This window comes from Pleurodeles waltl, chromosome 4_2, assembly GCF_031143425.1.
Source record: "Pleurodeles waltl isolate 20211129_DDA chromosome 4_2, aPleWal1.hap1.20221129, whole genome shotgun sequence".
NCBI classification, from domain to species: Eukaryota; Metazoa; Chordata; class Amphibia; order Caudata; family Salamandridae; genus Pleurodeles; species Pleurodeles waltl.
The window spans coordinates 429,591,213-429,608,451 of record NC_090443.1 but is presented as its reverse complement, the minus strand read 5'-3'; the positions used below and the strand labels follow the sequence as shown (position 1 = coordinate 429,608,451).

General features: G+C 46.2%; 1 protein-coding gene across 2 annotated transcripts; it reads right to left on the bottom strand.

The window, feature by feature from the left end:
• Window positions 1–2,225: 2,225 nt before the first annotated feature.
• On the bottom strand, window positions 2,226–6,014 carry DNAJB1 (DnaJ heat shock protein family (Hsp40) member B1). 2 transcript variants are annotated; one of them, XM_069231699.1, is made up of 3 exons: window positions 5,635–6,014; window positions 3,788–4,368; window positions 2,226–3,159 (listed from the first exon to the last, which is right to left on the bottom strand). In XM_069231699.1, exons 1-3 carry the CDS (start codon window positions 5,843–5,845, stop codon window positions 2,929–2,931), a joined length of 1,023 nt encoding a protein of 340 aa, XP_069087800.1. In that variant the 5' UTR covers window positions 5,846–6,014; the 3' UTR covers window positions 2,226–2,928. The 2 variants fall into 2 exon arrangements, with proteins under 2 accessions (XP_069087800.1, XP_069087801.1); XM_069231700.1 differs by lacking the exon at window positions 5,635–6,014 and adding an exon at window positions 4,535–4,797.
• Between the last annotated feature and the right edge of the window lie 11,225 nt (window positions 6,015–17,239).

Below are 17,239 nucleotides of genomic sequence, written 5' to 3'. Positions count from 1 at the left end.
AAGCATAGCAACTGATGGCCCTCATATTTACACTTTAATGGACTCCAATGGTAACCCTACCATCCTCGCTCATGGTGGACAGCTGCCAGTTAACATTTAGATATCTTGAATGGCTGTGAGCGAGAATCAGCATAGATCATAAACGCTTTTTTAAAATAAAAAAAATAAAAAGGGCAAAGCCATCCACTCTCATTCCTTACAATAAAGGGAAAAATATTCATGCTTCATTCTTGGGGTGTGAACAGGGTGAGACTACGCTGTTCCCCAAAAGGAATATTTCACACTCCTCCTGAAGTTCTTTGGATGTGGAATAGAGCTGAGGTGATTTGATTAAAAATAGCAGTAAAAGACATACATATACAGCACAGCTGTTTTTAAGATGGAAGCCTACCTGAAAGCACAGCTAACTGGCTTGCAAAGACATCTTGGGGACATTATAAAAGCCTCACCAGGAATGTAGTCCACCCAGCTCTTACCATTGGCTTTGACGTTTGCAAATCACATTTGTTGGCTTTTAGGCTGTCCCAGCAGTCTTTGTCCCTCCCAAGGAGCATCCCGTGTTTTCTATCCTCCTTGCATTCTTCCATGGGTGCTTGCTTTCTACAAACAGGCCTTTAAATGTTATCGTCTCACCTTTGCTGTGCATTCAAAGACAGAGAAACATCAGGCAGAGGGAGCATGCGGTTTACTTTTCCGTTTCTGACTTTGAAGTGAGAGGAGTTTTGGGACAACTCTGCAGCACAACCGTGTGAGAGGAAAGGCTGCAGGATGTTATTTTTCCTAGCGCACAACACAATTTAAATGACTAAATGAACTGGGCAAATAGGTCATGCTATATCAGAACGGGAAAGCGCATATGAAGCACTTTTTTGGTAGTTCCGGTGTGTGGTGAAAATATTAATATTAAATTAATGATGCACTTGGTGATGCAGTTTCCACACATTATCGTTTGTGCACTGTATAGTTTTATCAATAAATGTGTATGTCTGGGCAAACGTAATGGTCATTTTAACGGAAAATGTGTTGTGTGGAAGGGCACTGTTACACAACTATGCATACTCTTGACACTATGACCGTCCAGTCTATGACACTTTACTCATGTACACCAGTCCGTAACACCCTACTCTACCACACTGCTCCCCTTTATGCCACTAGGACACTAACAATGCGACACCAGTCGACTCTACAACACACCGACACTCCACTCAGCTCTACGTACAAAACCACCTGACTTCACATGGTGACCCTCCACTCTGCCACTCCTCCATGCCGCTCCGCTCTAAGATTCTCCGACCTACGCCACTCTCCCCGCTCTGACTTTAGAGAGCCTCTAGAGATGGCAGAGGTCAGCTGGTCTCCATGGACTCGGAGATCAGCTAATGCCACGAGAACGGACTTGTTCCTTCCCCCGAAACACCTTGTTATGAACTGACAATATCCTAAAGACAAGCACCCAGCTCCTTTTTTGTAGCTTAAATGCCACATACTCTTGAAAGAACAAGTCGGTAAAGAGCACAATGTGTGTGGCAATATAAACAAGTTGTCAGTTACCATACCCCGTATACTACCACTGAACAATAGATATCTTGCAACATTAGATTAAAAGACTAGCCTGCGTTTAGGGATCTAGTGGTGAAATTCTTCCATTAAATAACACCCGCTTGAAGACGTTTTTTAAGTGGTCACATCTGACTCTCACAAAAGCTGTGTACCTACGCATATACCGATTAATTCTATAGCGGGGTCATCACGTCTCCCCCTACCTTAAAACCGTGACCATAGCAGATTGGATGCAGGTGCTTGGATTATGAGGAACAGCATCCACAAGGCCAGGAACAGTACAGGAGTGGTTAACCAGGCACTTGGAGTTTAATAACTAGGCTGAAATGCAAGCATAATGCATCCAGATAAGCCACCTGCTAAAGGGTTTGTGCTGCTCACTTCAGCGACCAGATGTCAAAGTGCTAAGTTGCAGTAGAAGTTAATATATCTTGTATTGATGCACGCCATTTTAAATAAACATTTTTAACGAGGCAATTTAGCTGAGCATGGAATAAAAAGCTTGCACAGTACGGAGAAAGGAAAAAAAACACACAAAAAAGCGCCGTTTCCAGTCAGGCTAGACTCCTGGAAGCGTAGCTTACATGAATGTACCAAAGATTTCACCAGCTATAGCTCCTTTTACTGGCAGAATGTTCTTAAGTAACAACAAAAAAGAAAATACGTTTTGTTTAAAAAAAAGAAAAAAGATTTTAATCACTGTAAGCAGATTACTTACAAGAGGTAAGATTTACAGACATATATACAGAAACACTGCCCACGATTCTCACAGAAGCTCCTTTAACAGAAGCAAAGGCCCTTCCATCTGAAAATGGACATTACCAAGAGATGAAAGGATTTTTAAAAAAATGAAGAGCATCCCCCATACAAGTCCATGCAAAGGAGGGGAAAGTTAAAACCTCTCCCGTTCCAGTTACACCAGATAGCGAATTTGACACTTCATGAACACAAATAAGTGCTTTCTCAACGCTCACAGGAAACACCCCTCCATCTGCATACAGTCAGGAGAAACTGTTACTGTACGGCTTATTGCGTTTAACAAACACACACAACTCCACTATGCGAATGTGCAAGTAACCTCTGTGCACAGTGAAGTCATAATTCCCTGCGCTGTCAGTGAAAAACATTGGCTTGCCAAAAAGCAACCTCGGGCTTCACACAGACTAACTTTGGTCAGGCCTCTTGTGCAGGTAAAAACTTAACATGAAACCCGTTTAAATATAGAGTGCTTAAAAAGCACGTTACTATTGTGTATTTCTTTATAGTTTCGTTTTTACACATTTTTACGGAGGCTATGCAGCACCCTCTCCTGCCAGATAGAGTGCATAAACCAACAGACTGTCCGGTTCGATTCTCTTGTCATTGTGGCTATGCCGGCAGTATCCGCTCGAGTACTTCCTTCGAGGAAGGAGGAATTCGGTCTGGGAACTTCACTTCAAACTCAAGGATTAGGTCGCCTCGCTGCTCAGGGGCTTTGGGTAGTGGGAGCCCTTCGCCTGGGATTCTCCGTTTCATGCCAGGTTTAATGACGTCCTTGAAGACGGTCGGGATGGTCCTGTTGTCCAGGGTCGGAGCGTTGACTGTACATCCACAGAGCGCCTGGGTGAAACACAAACACAACTTTAGTACCCTCACTCGCTTCAGTTGCAATTTACACGCACTAAAAGGCCGAAATATACACCAGTTCACGGTATGCTTATTTAACCCTTTCACTCGCCGATCTATACACCGCTCAGCTAAATAATATGGAGAACTATCAGCTGGAACAGAGGAGTCACAAGAAGCCCTCGCAGACTATGCCCGAACAGAATGTCCAGATTGGGGCGTAGATCAGTCGATCGTTTTCACAGGCTTTTTTTTTTTTTTTTTTTTTTATTATTAATCTTGACACGCACCAACACCACCGAATCATAAAGCCAAGTGAGTAGTGGAGGGAAAAACGATTTCACACAAGCTATTGAAAATATCACTTATCTTAGAACAACTACCAGTGAGGTATTCATCCTTTCCAGTTCGGATGCAACTTAAGCAGTGGGTATATAACCCCTAAGAGCTGTAAACAACTCAAATTAGGTCTCCATCCTCATGCAATGAGGAGACGGACAGACACTCGCAAATGGCGAGCGACCGGTTTAAAACCGTGGACACATTAGACTGGGGGTATTGCCGCTTACAAAGTGTACACCCCACACCCGTTTAGAACTCATTCTATGGCGCAGCTTCTTACCTCTCGAAGACTGATTTTTGCTGGGTAGATAACGTCCGAACCGTCCCTTTTAAAGACCGGATGGGGTTTATCTTTTAGTACAAAGACTATATCCGAGGGGATGTTTGTGGGTGTCTCATCTCCTTCCTTGGGGAAGGTGATCTTCGTGCCTTCTTTCCACCCTTTCTTGATCTCTATGGTTAGGATCTTGTCCTCCGACCGTGCAGTTCTGCCGTCTGGATTCAGACGCTTATGAGAAATCTTCATTTTCTTGGTGCAGCCAGTGTAGATCTCTTCTAAAGAGACCTTAAGCTCGCGCACTACTGGAGGGTCTTGCTTTTTGCTGACGTGATCACGACCTTGCCGGGCCCGCGGAAACCCCATGTTACCGAATCCTCCCATTCCGCCCATCCCAAAGCTAGCGAATGGGTCATCAACATCCATGTCCTCGTCACCATTACGTGCACTGAAGAAAGTATCAAAAGGATTGCGGCCTCCAAAGAACTCAGAAAACATAGCATGAGGATCGCCATGGAAAGTGTAGCTGAAAGAGGGACCATTAGGTCCGCCGGGGCCGCCACCACCTCCTCCGCCCTTCAGACCTGGAAAATAACAGAATTGAGTAGAATAGTGCAAATCACGCTTGAAAGTAACAACCTTTACAAAGCAAGTCGCCACACGCAAATCCTTCACAGACAGCACACGCACAATATACCTGACAGCAGAGTATTAAAGTGGACGCTTAGAAAATCTTTTCTAGAACCTCACATTAATCAAATCGGTCGCCAGCTGTACACTTAATTAGGAGTCTTTGACACTTCCTCGAGTGTTTCCTGGGAATGGCTAAAGACTGCCATCTGTTGAGAGTTTTGGGGAGAAAGATCCTTCGGCACACGGCCGCTAACCCACACGGCGTGAACGTGACAGGCCTTGATTGTCTAATCAGCTGAATGTGGCCACGGCCTTCCACTGTGAGACAGAGGCACTCCTGCACACTGCAGCCGGAAGGTTAGCTGAGGTGGCAAAGTAGAGCAAGTCAGCACAGAGCCCAGGGGAGTACGCGTCCAGCAAGGCTGCTCACGCCCACATTTCCACTTCGTGAGCCGCTTCCGGACCCGGGGCAGAGAACAGAAAGGAAACAGTGTCTATTCAGAACACGGGACTTTACACTGCAACACAGCGACCCTCGGCCCACTATTTTTATTCACTTGCTCTCATAGAGGCTACAACGTTTTTCACACCAATTGTCACCTTCGATTTCATCCAGACCACTTATCATAAATCTCGAAGTCACCTTATCGCTCGGAATCCCTGGACCATCCTATACCTCTTTGCTCGATCACTTGCCTCAGCATCTTTTACCAGACCTGAGGTGGCCCCCAAAAAGACCTGTCAGGGGACCCTTTAGACGGGTGGTTTTTGAACATTCTATTGTCGTGCCCCCAAGTTGAAAAATGAAAATCGCCCCCCCTTAGAATGTTTTTACGAAGATGGAAATGTTCAAATATGTCTAGACTTATTTAAACACTGCAGTTAGGTAGTCAGCATTTTTATAACGCATCAACAGTTTTTCTACTTAAAACAAAGCACTATCTGTATAAATGCTTCTTTTGGCCGGAGCCTGGCACACCCTGGAATCACTTGAGGCCCCCCAAGGAGGGGCCCACTTACCAGTTTGAAGGCCACTGCTTTTGACACACGTCAACCACAAGCACTCGAAGTACTCCCATCACTGCCATTCCAATTACTTGCACTTGTTATGACAGTATATCAGCACCCCCTTCACCAACCTCCACACAGACACACGTCATCCTCTGGCTTTCCTAGCCATACTTGTCAACAGCTCTGAAACCCTCCATCCCACTCACCTTCCTCGCCGTACTTGTCAAAGATCTCTCGTTTTTTGGGGTCGCTAAGCACGTCATAAGCCTCGGCGATTTCCTTGAAGCGATCCTCAGCGCCTGCCTCCTTGTTTTTGTCAGGGTGGTAGCGCAGCGCCTGCTTGCGATACGCCTTCTTGATATCCTCCTCCGTGGCACCGCGGGCCAGGCCCAGAATTTTATAATAATCTTTACCCATGGTTGTAAAAATTAAAGTCGCGCGCTGTCACAAGATACGCAGTAAAGTACAGTAAGGGTAAACATAAGATCAGTCAACCTCGCACATCCAGCTACTGGCGCCTTCCGCCGCCCGCGCCCTTTATAGGACTTCAGCAGAAGCTTCCAGACTCCGCTAGAAGCTTCCAGCAGGATTCACTGGCTGCTTCCCTATTGGCATGCACGGAGACTCGGCCACACCCCTTTTCATCAACCCACCAATCAGAGGTAACATGAGGCGTTCCTATGGCCGGGCCAAGCGAAGAACGTAGGAGGCATTGCCCCTGTGCTAGTGGTGGCCATTTTCGGATCAGGCAAGATATGTGGCCAGTAAGCGAACGTCAAGCAAATTAGCCCCTAGTGACGTAGAACCTGACCTAAGTATGGCCGCCGTTCTAATGCAGCCGCGCCCATTTCTCCCAAAAAACAAAAACAGTTATTTTGTTTTCGCAGCGGACGTTAATGTTTTGGACAAAAACAATATCATCTGCGCGTGCTCTTTAACGAAGTTGCGCGAACAAACAGAGGCACGTAACCCGCTGTCATGGTAACCCCGAAACACAAAATGTCCATCCCGCCAAGAAAAGGAAATGACGCTATCTTCACAAACTGCAATACACTTTTAAAGAACCATAGTTACTTGGGTTTATTGCAGGTATTTGGTATGCTCCTAATTCTTGTCTTTAAATTGTTCCCTTCTTTTCACCTCCTTCATAGCTGATAAGTTTTCAGTGTCGTTACGTCTGAAATGTCCATGTCCTCGCGTGCGGCAATCAAAAATGTTCTAGTATCCCGACAAGAACTCTGATAATATTAAGAACAGCTGGGGATAATTCTATGTCAAGACCCGAATCTTCGGATTGTGCTTCTCTCTTTGCTGTTTATTAAACTCAAAACACAGCAGCCAATAAGAATTAAACTTCTCTCAAAATTACATTTCCCACAATCTCAAATGGGACATCATAACCGTAGCACCAATCATGGCACATGTCCTCATGTATAAACAATCTGGCGCCAAAACTGTTGCATTTCTTTGCTGCTTCTCATACAGAAATGGTCTACATACTTTATTTTACACCTCTGTTGCCCAATCTGTAAACAGAGCCCTGGCAGTAGTGCTCCAGCCCCTCGCTAGACACCTAAAAAGGTACGCCTTGGCAATCCCACCTCCCTCCCCACACCCCATGACCATGATACTCCCATGCCTCTATCACCTAAAGAAGGCCAATCCCCTCAGTCATCGGAATGGCCCCATGCAGCTACCGTGGCCTGCTTAACCCAGTCCCTTTCTGCAGACCACGATTATGCTGCGTAACCCTCCCACCAGTGCTCAGATTCCCTCTATTCCCCAGATGATGTTTCTGACGATTTACGCTGCCCCGACTCAGATGATGATACTCCACTGACGATCAACCTCCCGCTTTTCTGGAGAGCTCCTCAATTTCATGTCAGCGTTCTTTTTCAACCCATACACCATCTTACAAACCAGATCTCATATTCAACACCGCTACCAGCAGTCACTGACTATGTCAGACATAGACTTAAAAAAAGTTTCAAATAGGACATGAGAAACTGCTTCCGCTTTGAGTGCCCCCGTCCCAACATTCTAGACAAAGTAGCCCAAACTCCAAAACTGGACCCAAATATGGCTACATTTCTCAAGCGGTCCACCAAGGATCCCCAAAAAATTATCACTAGGTCTTGGAGATCGTATCCAAGACAAAGTACTCGACCTGGCAGGTCCTATATATGTAAAGTTCTGAGTATAGCAGTGTCAGCAAAAGAAACAGGCTGTGCTACCAACCCTGACACGCGCAGGCTGGGCCTAATGTGCCGTATGTTTATTGGGCAGTGCTAATTGCGCCATAGCCACAGAACATGCTGCATCTCATGGCTTAGCCAATTTTAGAAAATAAAATGATGAATGGAGTATTAAAACTTTCCAAACACACACCCCAGGCACAGGCCTGGGTTTAATCCTTTGTTATTTTGCTCGCCACAGCACCCCAGTTCCAACCAGCTATATACAAATCAATCTTGACCCTGCTCCCAGTGTGAGCAGTCCAGCCCGAACTGCCAAGCCAGGTCCTACCTGGACAGGATTCAAACATCCTGCGACCAGTTTCAGAGTATCACTCTTCATCAGCCAAGATAGCTTGAATCCAGTGGCTCAGCAAGCAAGAGACCCATGTCTGGGCATACCCTAGCCACTTAGGGCACACAAGGCAATATCACAAAATAAAATGATGGACGGAGTGTGAAAACTTTTCAAACACTCACCCCCTGTCACAGATCTGGATTTAATCCATCGTTATTTTGCTTGCCACGTCACCCCAGTTTGGACCCAGCTATATGCAAATCAGTCTTGACCTTGCTCCCAATGGGAGAAGTCCAGCCTGAACTGCCAAGCCAGGTCCTCCCTGGACAGGATTCAACCATTGTGGGACTGGTTTCAGGGAACCACCCTTCATCAGCCAGGCTAGCTTGAATCTAGTAGCACAGCAAGCAAGGGACCCATATACTCACATGGGCATACCCTAGCCACTTAGGGCGCACACGCAATATCACAAAATAAAATGATGGAGTGTTAAAACTTTTCAAATACTCACCCGCAGTCACAAAACTGGGTTTAATCCATCGTTATTTTGCTTGCCACGTCACCCCAGTTTGTTTCCGGTCCAGGGAGGACCTGGCCTGGCAGTTCGGGCTTGACTGTTCCCATGGGGAACAGGGTCAAGACTGATTTGCATATGGCTGGGTCCAAACTGGGGTGGCGCAGGGAGCAAAAGAACAATTAATTAAACCCAGATCTGTGACTGGGGGTGAGTGTTTGAAAAGTTTCAGCACTCAGTCCATCATCCTTTTGTGCTGGTAAAGTTACCCTATTTGGGAAGGGTATGCCCAGACGTGTGTCCCTTGCTCACTGTAACACTGTATTCAAGATATCCTAGCTGATAAAGAGTGGTACCTTGATATTGGTCCTGGGACACTTGGTTCTGATCCAGGGAGAGCCTGGCCTAGCAGTTTGGGCTGGACTGGTCCCATGGGGAACAGGGTCAAGACTCATTTGCATACAGCTAGATCCAAACTGGGGTGGCATTGTGAGCAAAAGAATTGATGGATTAAACCCAGATCTGTGAGTGGTTGAAAAGTTTCAGCACTCTGTCCATCATTCTTTTGTGTTGCTAAAGTTGCCCTAAGTGAGAAGGGTATGACCAGATGTGGGTTCCTTGCTCACTGTGCTACTGAATTCAAACCAGCCTGGCTGATTAAGGGTGATATCTTGCAACCGGGCCCAGGATGCTCCAGGATGCTTGTTTCCGGTCCAGGGTGGACCTGGCCTGGCAGTTTGGGCTGGACTGTTCCTAGGGGGAACGGGGTCAAGACTGATTTGCATATGGCTGGGTCCAAACTGGGTGGCATGGTGAGCAAAAGAATGATGAATTAAACCCAGCTCCATGACTGGGGGTGAGTGGTTGAAAAGTTTCAGCACTCTGTCCATCATCCTTTTGTGTTGCTAAAGTTGCCCTAAGTGGGAAGGGTATGCCCAGATGTGGGTCCCTTGCTCACTGTGCCACTGGATTTAAGCTATCCTGGCAGATGAAGGGTGATACCGGTCCCAGGATGCTTGTTTCTGGTCCAGGGAGGACCTGGCCTGGCACGGCACTTTGGGCCGGACTGTTCCCATGGGGAACGGGGTCAAGGCTGATTTGCATATGGCTGGGTCCAACCTGGGTGGCATGGTGAGCAAAAGAACAATGGATTAAACCCAGATCTGTGACTGGGGGTAAGTGTTTGAAAAGTTTCAGCACTCTGTCCATCATCCTTTTGTGTTGATAAAGTTGCCCTAAGTGGAAAGGGTATAATCAGACGTGGGTCCCTTGTTTACTGTAACTCTGGATTCAAGCTAGCCTGGCAGATGAAGGGTGATACCCTGAAATCAGTCCCAAGATGCTTATTTCCAGTCCAGGTAGGACCTGGCCTGGCAGTTTGGGCCAGATTGTTCTGATGGGGAACAGGGTTGAGACTGATTTGCATATAATTGGGTCCAAACTGGGGTGGCATGATGAGCTAAAGAATCATGGAGTAAACTCAGATCTGTGACTGGGGTGAATGGTTAAAAAGTTTCAGCACTCTGTCCATCATCCTTTTGTGTTGGCAAATTTCAGGATACACTTGTTTGTGCCAAACCTTTCAGAGTAATCTCTCAAGTTTATATCTGCGTCCTGGACAGACTCGACTCATAAACAATACGCTTCCGCCTGGCGGAAATGGTGGGGTAGGTGCGGTTCACGGAACCAAGATCCCTCGAGGCTCCCATTACTTCTGTAATTAATTTCCTAGTGGAGATGGTATCTGACGGCCTAGGTTACTTCTCAACTAATAACTACAGACCCACAATATCAGCAGGTCACACTTTCATAGATGGGAAGCCAGTTAGTGAACATCCTTTGGTAAGTAGGGTTATGAGGGCATTCATCTGTCTAATCCACCTTTACTTAAGTATTTACACTTATGGGATATTAATATCATTCTGAAATGTCTCCAGAGGTGGCCCAACAATTCAGATTTGTCCAGAAAACAATTGTCAGCTAAATTGACTTTACTCCTATGTTTGGTCTCTTGTAAGAGAGTTTCTGATCTGCATGCTCTAGATATTTCGGGCAGGGTATATTCTTCTGAGGGTGTTACCTTTTCAATTTCCCTTAGCACAAAGACACTTTCAAGAAAAGTGACTTACCCTAGTTTCCCTGACAATCCCAAGTTATGGATTGTTCATTGTTTGAAAGAATATGAGGAACGCACCAGAAAGGTACGCCACTCTAATGGAGGTCAGCTCCTGATAGCTCTTCAGAAGGCCTTTCACCCGGTGTCATCAGCCACTTAGGTGAAGTGGATTCTGACAGAAGCAGGGATTGACACTTCCAAGTTTGGAACCAATACGGTGAAAGGTGCTTAGGCTTCAAAATCCTTTGGTTTGTGGTCTACCTGTGGGCCCTTTTCATGGTGTATGACCATGGAAATGGGTCCACAGGTCCCCTAACGACTGGTCTGACCCACGCCTTAAATAATGGCGATAAGCAGGCTTAGCGCCATTATTTAGGCCTGACTCCCACCCGTAAACCTTTTTTTGCACGGGAGCATAAATAAGGCGCTAGGGGCTTTGAATAATTTTTTGGACGGGAACGTCTACCTTGCATCTCATTGACGCAAGGTGGGTTCACACGTCCAAAAAATGACGTTACTCCAATATTTTCATGCTAGATGGGTCTAGCGTCAAAATATAAATATGGAGTTGTTTGTGCTGAATTTGCATTAAAAAATGTCGCACATTCAGCACAGAGTATAAATATACACCTCACTGTCCTGAACTACATACATGACGAAATTGTCTGACCATCATGTTAATGTTTTTCCCACCCAATCATTTGTTAAAGTGTTTTGAATGACTTTCACTTATCGAACCAAGATGTTACGCTCATTCCCTCTTATTTCCAGATTCGGATTAGAAGAACGAGTGATTGAAGCAGGTTTCCTCCTTTCCTCATTTTGGACCCTGTTGGTCCGGTTCTGGTTAGACAGTGTTTTGACCATGTCAAGCAAACGCTGCCACAAGTTCCTGTGACCGGTGAATGAAGTTGCTCAGTCTTGGGCAAAGAAAGAGGACAGTTTATGGCGCTATATTGTTTGCATATGAGGATATATGCCATGATTGGTACTATGGTTATGATGTCACATTTCAGACTGTGGTGAATGTAGTTTTGAGAAAAGTTTAATTCTAATTGGCTGTTGTGTTTTGAGTTTAATAAGCAGCAAAGAGAGAGAGAAGCATAATCCTTGCCTCTGTGTCCTTAATAGAATTGAAAATTCTTGATGCTTAAGCTAGAACATTTTTTATAGTTTGTTTTCTTTATTAGCTTAAAACATCAGCCAACCAAATATTCCATAAAGAACTTCTAATAAAACCATGAATCCCATGAAACCCCATAACCACACCTCCTTTCAATGTCTGCCAATCAAAGTACTCATAAACACTCAAAACTGAAGGACACCATCTTGACCGCTTCTTTCTTTGCGATTAAACCAGAGACCAAGTTATCCACAATTGCAAAGGTGTTCAGAGTTAAACTGGAGCCAATAATAACAGATATCCTCCAAGGAATACAATCTTGGTCGATCTTGTCTAAATCTTGTTTCTGCTTTTAACCTGAAGGTGAATGAAAAAAGAGTGAAGAGCACCCAATAATATAGAGATGTGGGAAAAACACAACCAATGCAATATGCATATTCAACCATCAAGTGTGAAACAGATTCCCATGTATTATTGCAGGTACAAACTAAATACCTGGGTGGGATAATCTTGGCCACTGCGTCTTAATATAATCAAAAATTATTTTCCCGATTGCAAGAATTTTTTAAATTCTATGTGAGGACTAACAGCTCAGGTTATGCTTGTTCAAACCTGATCCATCACTGGTGAAACCACGTTTTCAATATAGGTTTATAATAAAATTGTTTAACTGTACAATCGGAAGACCAGCCTACAGCTTTTAGGATATCTTCTAGTCCCTGTAAAAAGGCTTTTGAGGCCATAGCACATCTTGCAGGATGAGCTCTAAACCTGTTCACATCAATACAAGACTTTGCCATCACCCTCCTGACCAATCTAGGAAGAGTTGCAGCTGAACTGGCTTCAATGGCTTTTGAATCGTCAGCAACAGTTGACCATGAGGATCAGGATGTAAAGCATTAATATATTCTTCACATGCTTTTAAACACTTGACAACACATAACTTATCATTGTGTGGAAAAGAGATATAGGCCCTCATTATGACATTGGCGGTAAGTCCTGCTTACCGCCATGGGACTGCCGCCAGCATACCGCAACCGCAGCGGTATACTGCTACCCATATTATGACCCACACATAAAAATCCATCTCTATACAGACACACACAAAGGTCTGTGATAAAATGGCGGTAGCAAAACCCACACCGTTATGCCAACAGAACTACGCCCACAGCATTATGACCCACAAATCACCGCAGCAGACATTCAACTGCTGTAAACCATTGGCGGTACATACCGCCACGCTCAAAATGCACACACACATACAAAACAACACCACATTGGACAATTCAATCTACACACACCTGACACACATAAACACACCACACCCACACCAATATAAAACACACACACACTACTCACAACCCTTTACAACTACAAACATTTTTACAACTGAGAGAGAGAGAGACACCAAGAGCACCCAAAGAACCAGAGCCACAGAACACCATCACCCATACACCATCCATGCACCTCACAGCACACACCCCAGCATATCATCCCACACACCCTCACACACACCACTCACACTACACCCATGGCACCACAACAACACCCCAGGTTCTCAGAGGAGGAGCTAAGGGTCATGGTGGAGGAAATCACCCGGGTAGAGCCACAGCTATTCGGATCACAGGTGCAGCAGACATCCATTGCCAGGAAGATGGAGCTATGGCAGAGAATCGTGGACAGGGTCAACGCCTCGGGACAGCACCCAAGAACAAGGGATGAAATCAGGAGGAGGTGGAATGACCTACAGGGGAAAGTGCATTCTGTGGTTGCAAGACACCAGATAGCTGTACAGAGGACTGGCGGTGGACCTCCAGATCCTCCCCCACAACTAACAAAATGGGATGAGCAAGTCTTGACAATACTGCATCCTGAGGGCCTGGCAGGAAAAGCACGTGATTTCGCTTTAGACCGCGAGCTGTCGTTTCTCTGTATCTGTAGGAAGTGAACCAGGAAGGACGTACACTTCAGTATAAGGCGCATGCCAATTGGTTACTTGGCTTTGTTTTGCATCTCAGGATATAGTGGAAGAAAGGTTGTTGTGCCTCGCTTTTAACTAGGGTTAGAAAATTACGTTTCATCGGGAATCTCTCCACTGGAAATGAAATTAGTACAGATGTGTAGCACCCCTGTACCCTACTGGACAAACAGATTTTGAAAAGTTCATACCAAATGCGAAGGGACGAGCCTTGAGAAAGTCCCTTTAGGGACGAAACACGTGTCGGCTGAATTTGGTTCGGATTCTGCAGCGAATTGTTTCGCATTGGATACTAAGAAACTGCATTGCTTCAAGTCAACATATGGGACAACATACACCCTTGTCACGGACTTTTTGGACTTGGGTGTCTTTTGACTTTTAAGTCTCTGGAGTTCAATGATATGGACTTTCTAGACGAGTTGTGTCAAATTTGTGATGGCTGAAGTTGGTTCGGATTCTGCAGCGAATTGTTTCGCATTGGATACTAAGAAACTGCATTGCTTCAAGTCAACATATGGGACAACATACACCCTTGTCACGGACTTTTTGGACTTGGGTGTCTTTTGACTTTTAAGTCTCTGGAGTTCAATGATATGGACTTTCTAGACGAGTTGTGTCAAATTTGTGATATTTATTTCTTTAATTTTCTGTTGTTATTTTGAATTATTAGTTTTATTTGTATAGGTGTGTTTCTATTTGTATTAAATGTGAATTTCAAATAGTGTAGCCAATATGTAGAACTTATTATGTATTTGAACTGTACCATGGTTGTCTATTGAAGTTTAAATAGAACCAAAGGACTCAGGGTTTCAATTATTATTGGAAGTAAATCAATAATAGTGTGCTCCATTCTTCCTTTTGATTACAGGAATAGCAGGAGGACTGGACTCTGGTAAGTCAAATCTTTACTACTTTCACCCCTCCCTACCTGCATGCCATCACAAACCCCCACCCCTACCCTCACCACCATAACTGCACCACCTCACATACACCCCACCATCACAACCCACTCATCCCAATGCCAAGCCCTGCATGCCCCACCAATGCATGGACACCCATCACAGACCTGCATGGACAATCATCACCACTGCATGCACACTACCGACAATCACCAAGCCCACCAAATAACAACTCTCACTAAGGCCAATCTGCCATGGCAATAACAACCATAGAGGGCAACATACCCCTGCACAAGAGGACACACTCAGAAACCATAACACTACATTTACATCCCCACAGGTCCCCCACACAACGTCACCAGAGAGGAGGTGCCAGCAACATCCACTGCCCCCACAGAAGAGGCCCACAGTGATGACAGCAGCTCTGCATGCCTGGATCTGGATGACCAACCTGGCCCATCAGGGACCTCCGACAGTCGGTTACCCAGCCACAGTCCCATACCACCACAGAGTCTCCCCCCTCCGGAAACACCAGCACAGCACCCAGTCAGCAGGCCCATACCTCTGTCCCCAAGGCACGTCAATCAACTGTGTGTCCACCACTACAGGGACCCCTGGACACCCCACAAACTCAGGACAATCAGGGACCCAGGGTCAGTGGCAGTGGGCACATGGTTCAGGGGACAGAGGCACAGGACAACAGGGAAGCTGAGAGGAGTGCTGTGCGACAGGGGGAGGACAGGCCCAGGGAACCGACTCTCCACGAGGCACTCACCACCATCCTGGGAGCATATGGGAGCATACCATCATTCCCAGGAGACCATGGGCCAGATACTGGCCAAGTTGCAGGAGACCCAGCGGCCGCAGGAGGGATAATACCTGGGGATCAGGGAGGACCTGAGGGACATCCACACTACCCTGGTCACCATTGCAGGGGTGCTGGCAGACATGGCCAACACCATGAGGGAGGCAGTGGCACACCAACGGGCCCCTGACACTAGCCACACTGATGAACAGCCCTCCACCTCCACCAACGCTAGTGGACAGGAGGCCCTGCCACAGGAACAACAGGCCACCAGCACCCCACCCACTTCAGAAGGAGAACCACCACGCAAACGGTCCCTGTGATCCAGGCAGAAGCCAGAGAACATTGCCAAGACCTCCACCAGGAATTAAGACTCTCCTGATTGTCACCCCTGTGTCCCACTCTGTTACCCTGCCCACCTTGAACTGCCATTGCTCCCCTTCCTATGCCCATTTGGACAATGCACCTGTGAAACAAATAGACTGAACTCTATCCTGCACTGCCCTCCATCATCACCCCAGCCCATTGCACATCCCCATTTACTTCTCAGCACTGAAATAAACACCCTCTTAAAAAATACAAGTATGGAGTTTGTCAAATGATTTAAGGATGTATTTGTTTAACAATCTGTAAACATTGCAATTAGACTGTATAGTTATGTATACATAGGTATGACACGTAATGTGCTGCAGTCAATACACCAGGAGCCAGAGTAGGGCACAAATATCTGTGAATAGACACAGATATCACTACACAAAACTGCAATGGAAGGTGAAGTTACAGTGTCTTACCTGTGTGTCACTGGAAATACTGTTGTATGATAGATGGTCTGTTGTCCACGTCTTCATCCTCTGCCTCCTCTTCGTCACTGTCCACAGGCTCCACCACTGCCACATGCCCAGCACCAGCCCCATCCTCCTGCAGAAAAGGCACCTGGCGTCTCAAGGCAAGGTTGTGCAACATGCAACATGCCACGATGATCTGGCACGCCTTCTTTGGTGAGTAGCACAGGGATCCACCTGTCAGATGGAGGCCCCTGAACCTGGCCTTCAGGAGGCCAAAGGTGCACTCAGTAATTCTTCTTGTACGCCCATGTGCCTCATTGTAGCATTCTTCTGCCCTTGTCCTAGCATTTCTCACTGGGGTCAGTAGCCATGAGAGGTTGGGGTAACCAGAGTCACCTGCAAATATCGAGGGATACCTGTTAGCCAGACACTCACCCTTAGGGCCAACCCCACACCCATATACCAACATCAACTGGGTGGGGACAAGGGCTCACCTATTAGCCACAACCTGTGCCTCTGGAGTTGAGCCATCACATATGGGATGCTGCTATTCCTCAGAATAAAAGCATCATGCACAGATCCAGGATACTTTGCTTTCACATGGGAGATGTACTGGTCCGCAAGGCACACTATCTGCACATTCATAGAATGAAAGCTCTTTCGATATCATAACACCTGTTCATTTCTCCGGGGGGGGGGGGTTCAAAGGCAATATGTGTACCATCAATTGCTCCAATGATGTTGGGGATATGTCCCATTGTATAGAAGTCAGCCTTCACTGTGGCCAAATCCTCCACCTGGGGGAAAACAATGTAGCTGCGCATGTGTTTCATCAGGGCAGACAACACTCTGGTCAGCACTATTGAGAACATTGGCTGTGACATCCCTGCTGCCATGGCCACTGTCACTTGGAAGGAGCCACTTGCCAAGAAATGTAGCACTGATAGGACTTGCACAAGAGGGGGTATCCCAGTGGGCTGACAGATAGCTACGGTCAGGTCTGGCTCCAATTGGGCACACAGCTCTTGGATTGTGGCCCTATCAAGTCTGTAGGTGAGG

What these genes read in the sequence shown, in the direction of transcription:
- DNAJB1 (XM_069231699.1), bottom strand. Translation starts at nt 5,845, where the DNA reads ATGGGTAAAGATTATTATAAAATTCTGGGCCTGGCCCGCGGTGCCACG. An exon ending in TGACAAGTACGGCGAGGAAG is followed by an intron (nt 4,369 to 5,634) that starts GTGAGTGGGATG and finishes GTTATTTTCCAG; the next exon opens with GTCTGAAGGGCGGAGGAGGT. An exon ending in CAAAAATCAGTCTTCGAGAG is followed by an intron (nt 3,160 to 3,787) that starts GTAAGAAGCTGC and finishes TGTTTCACCCAG; the next exon opens with GCGCTCTGTGGATGTACAGT.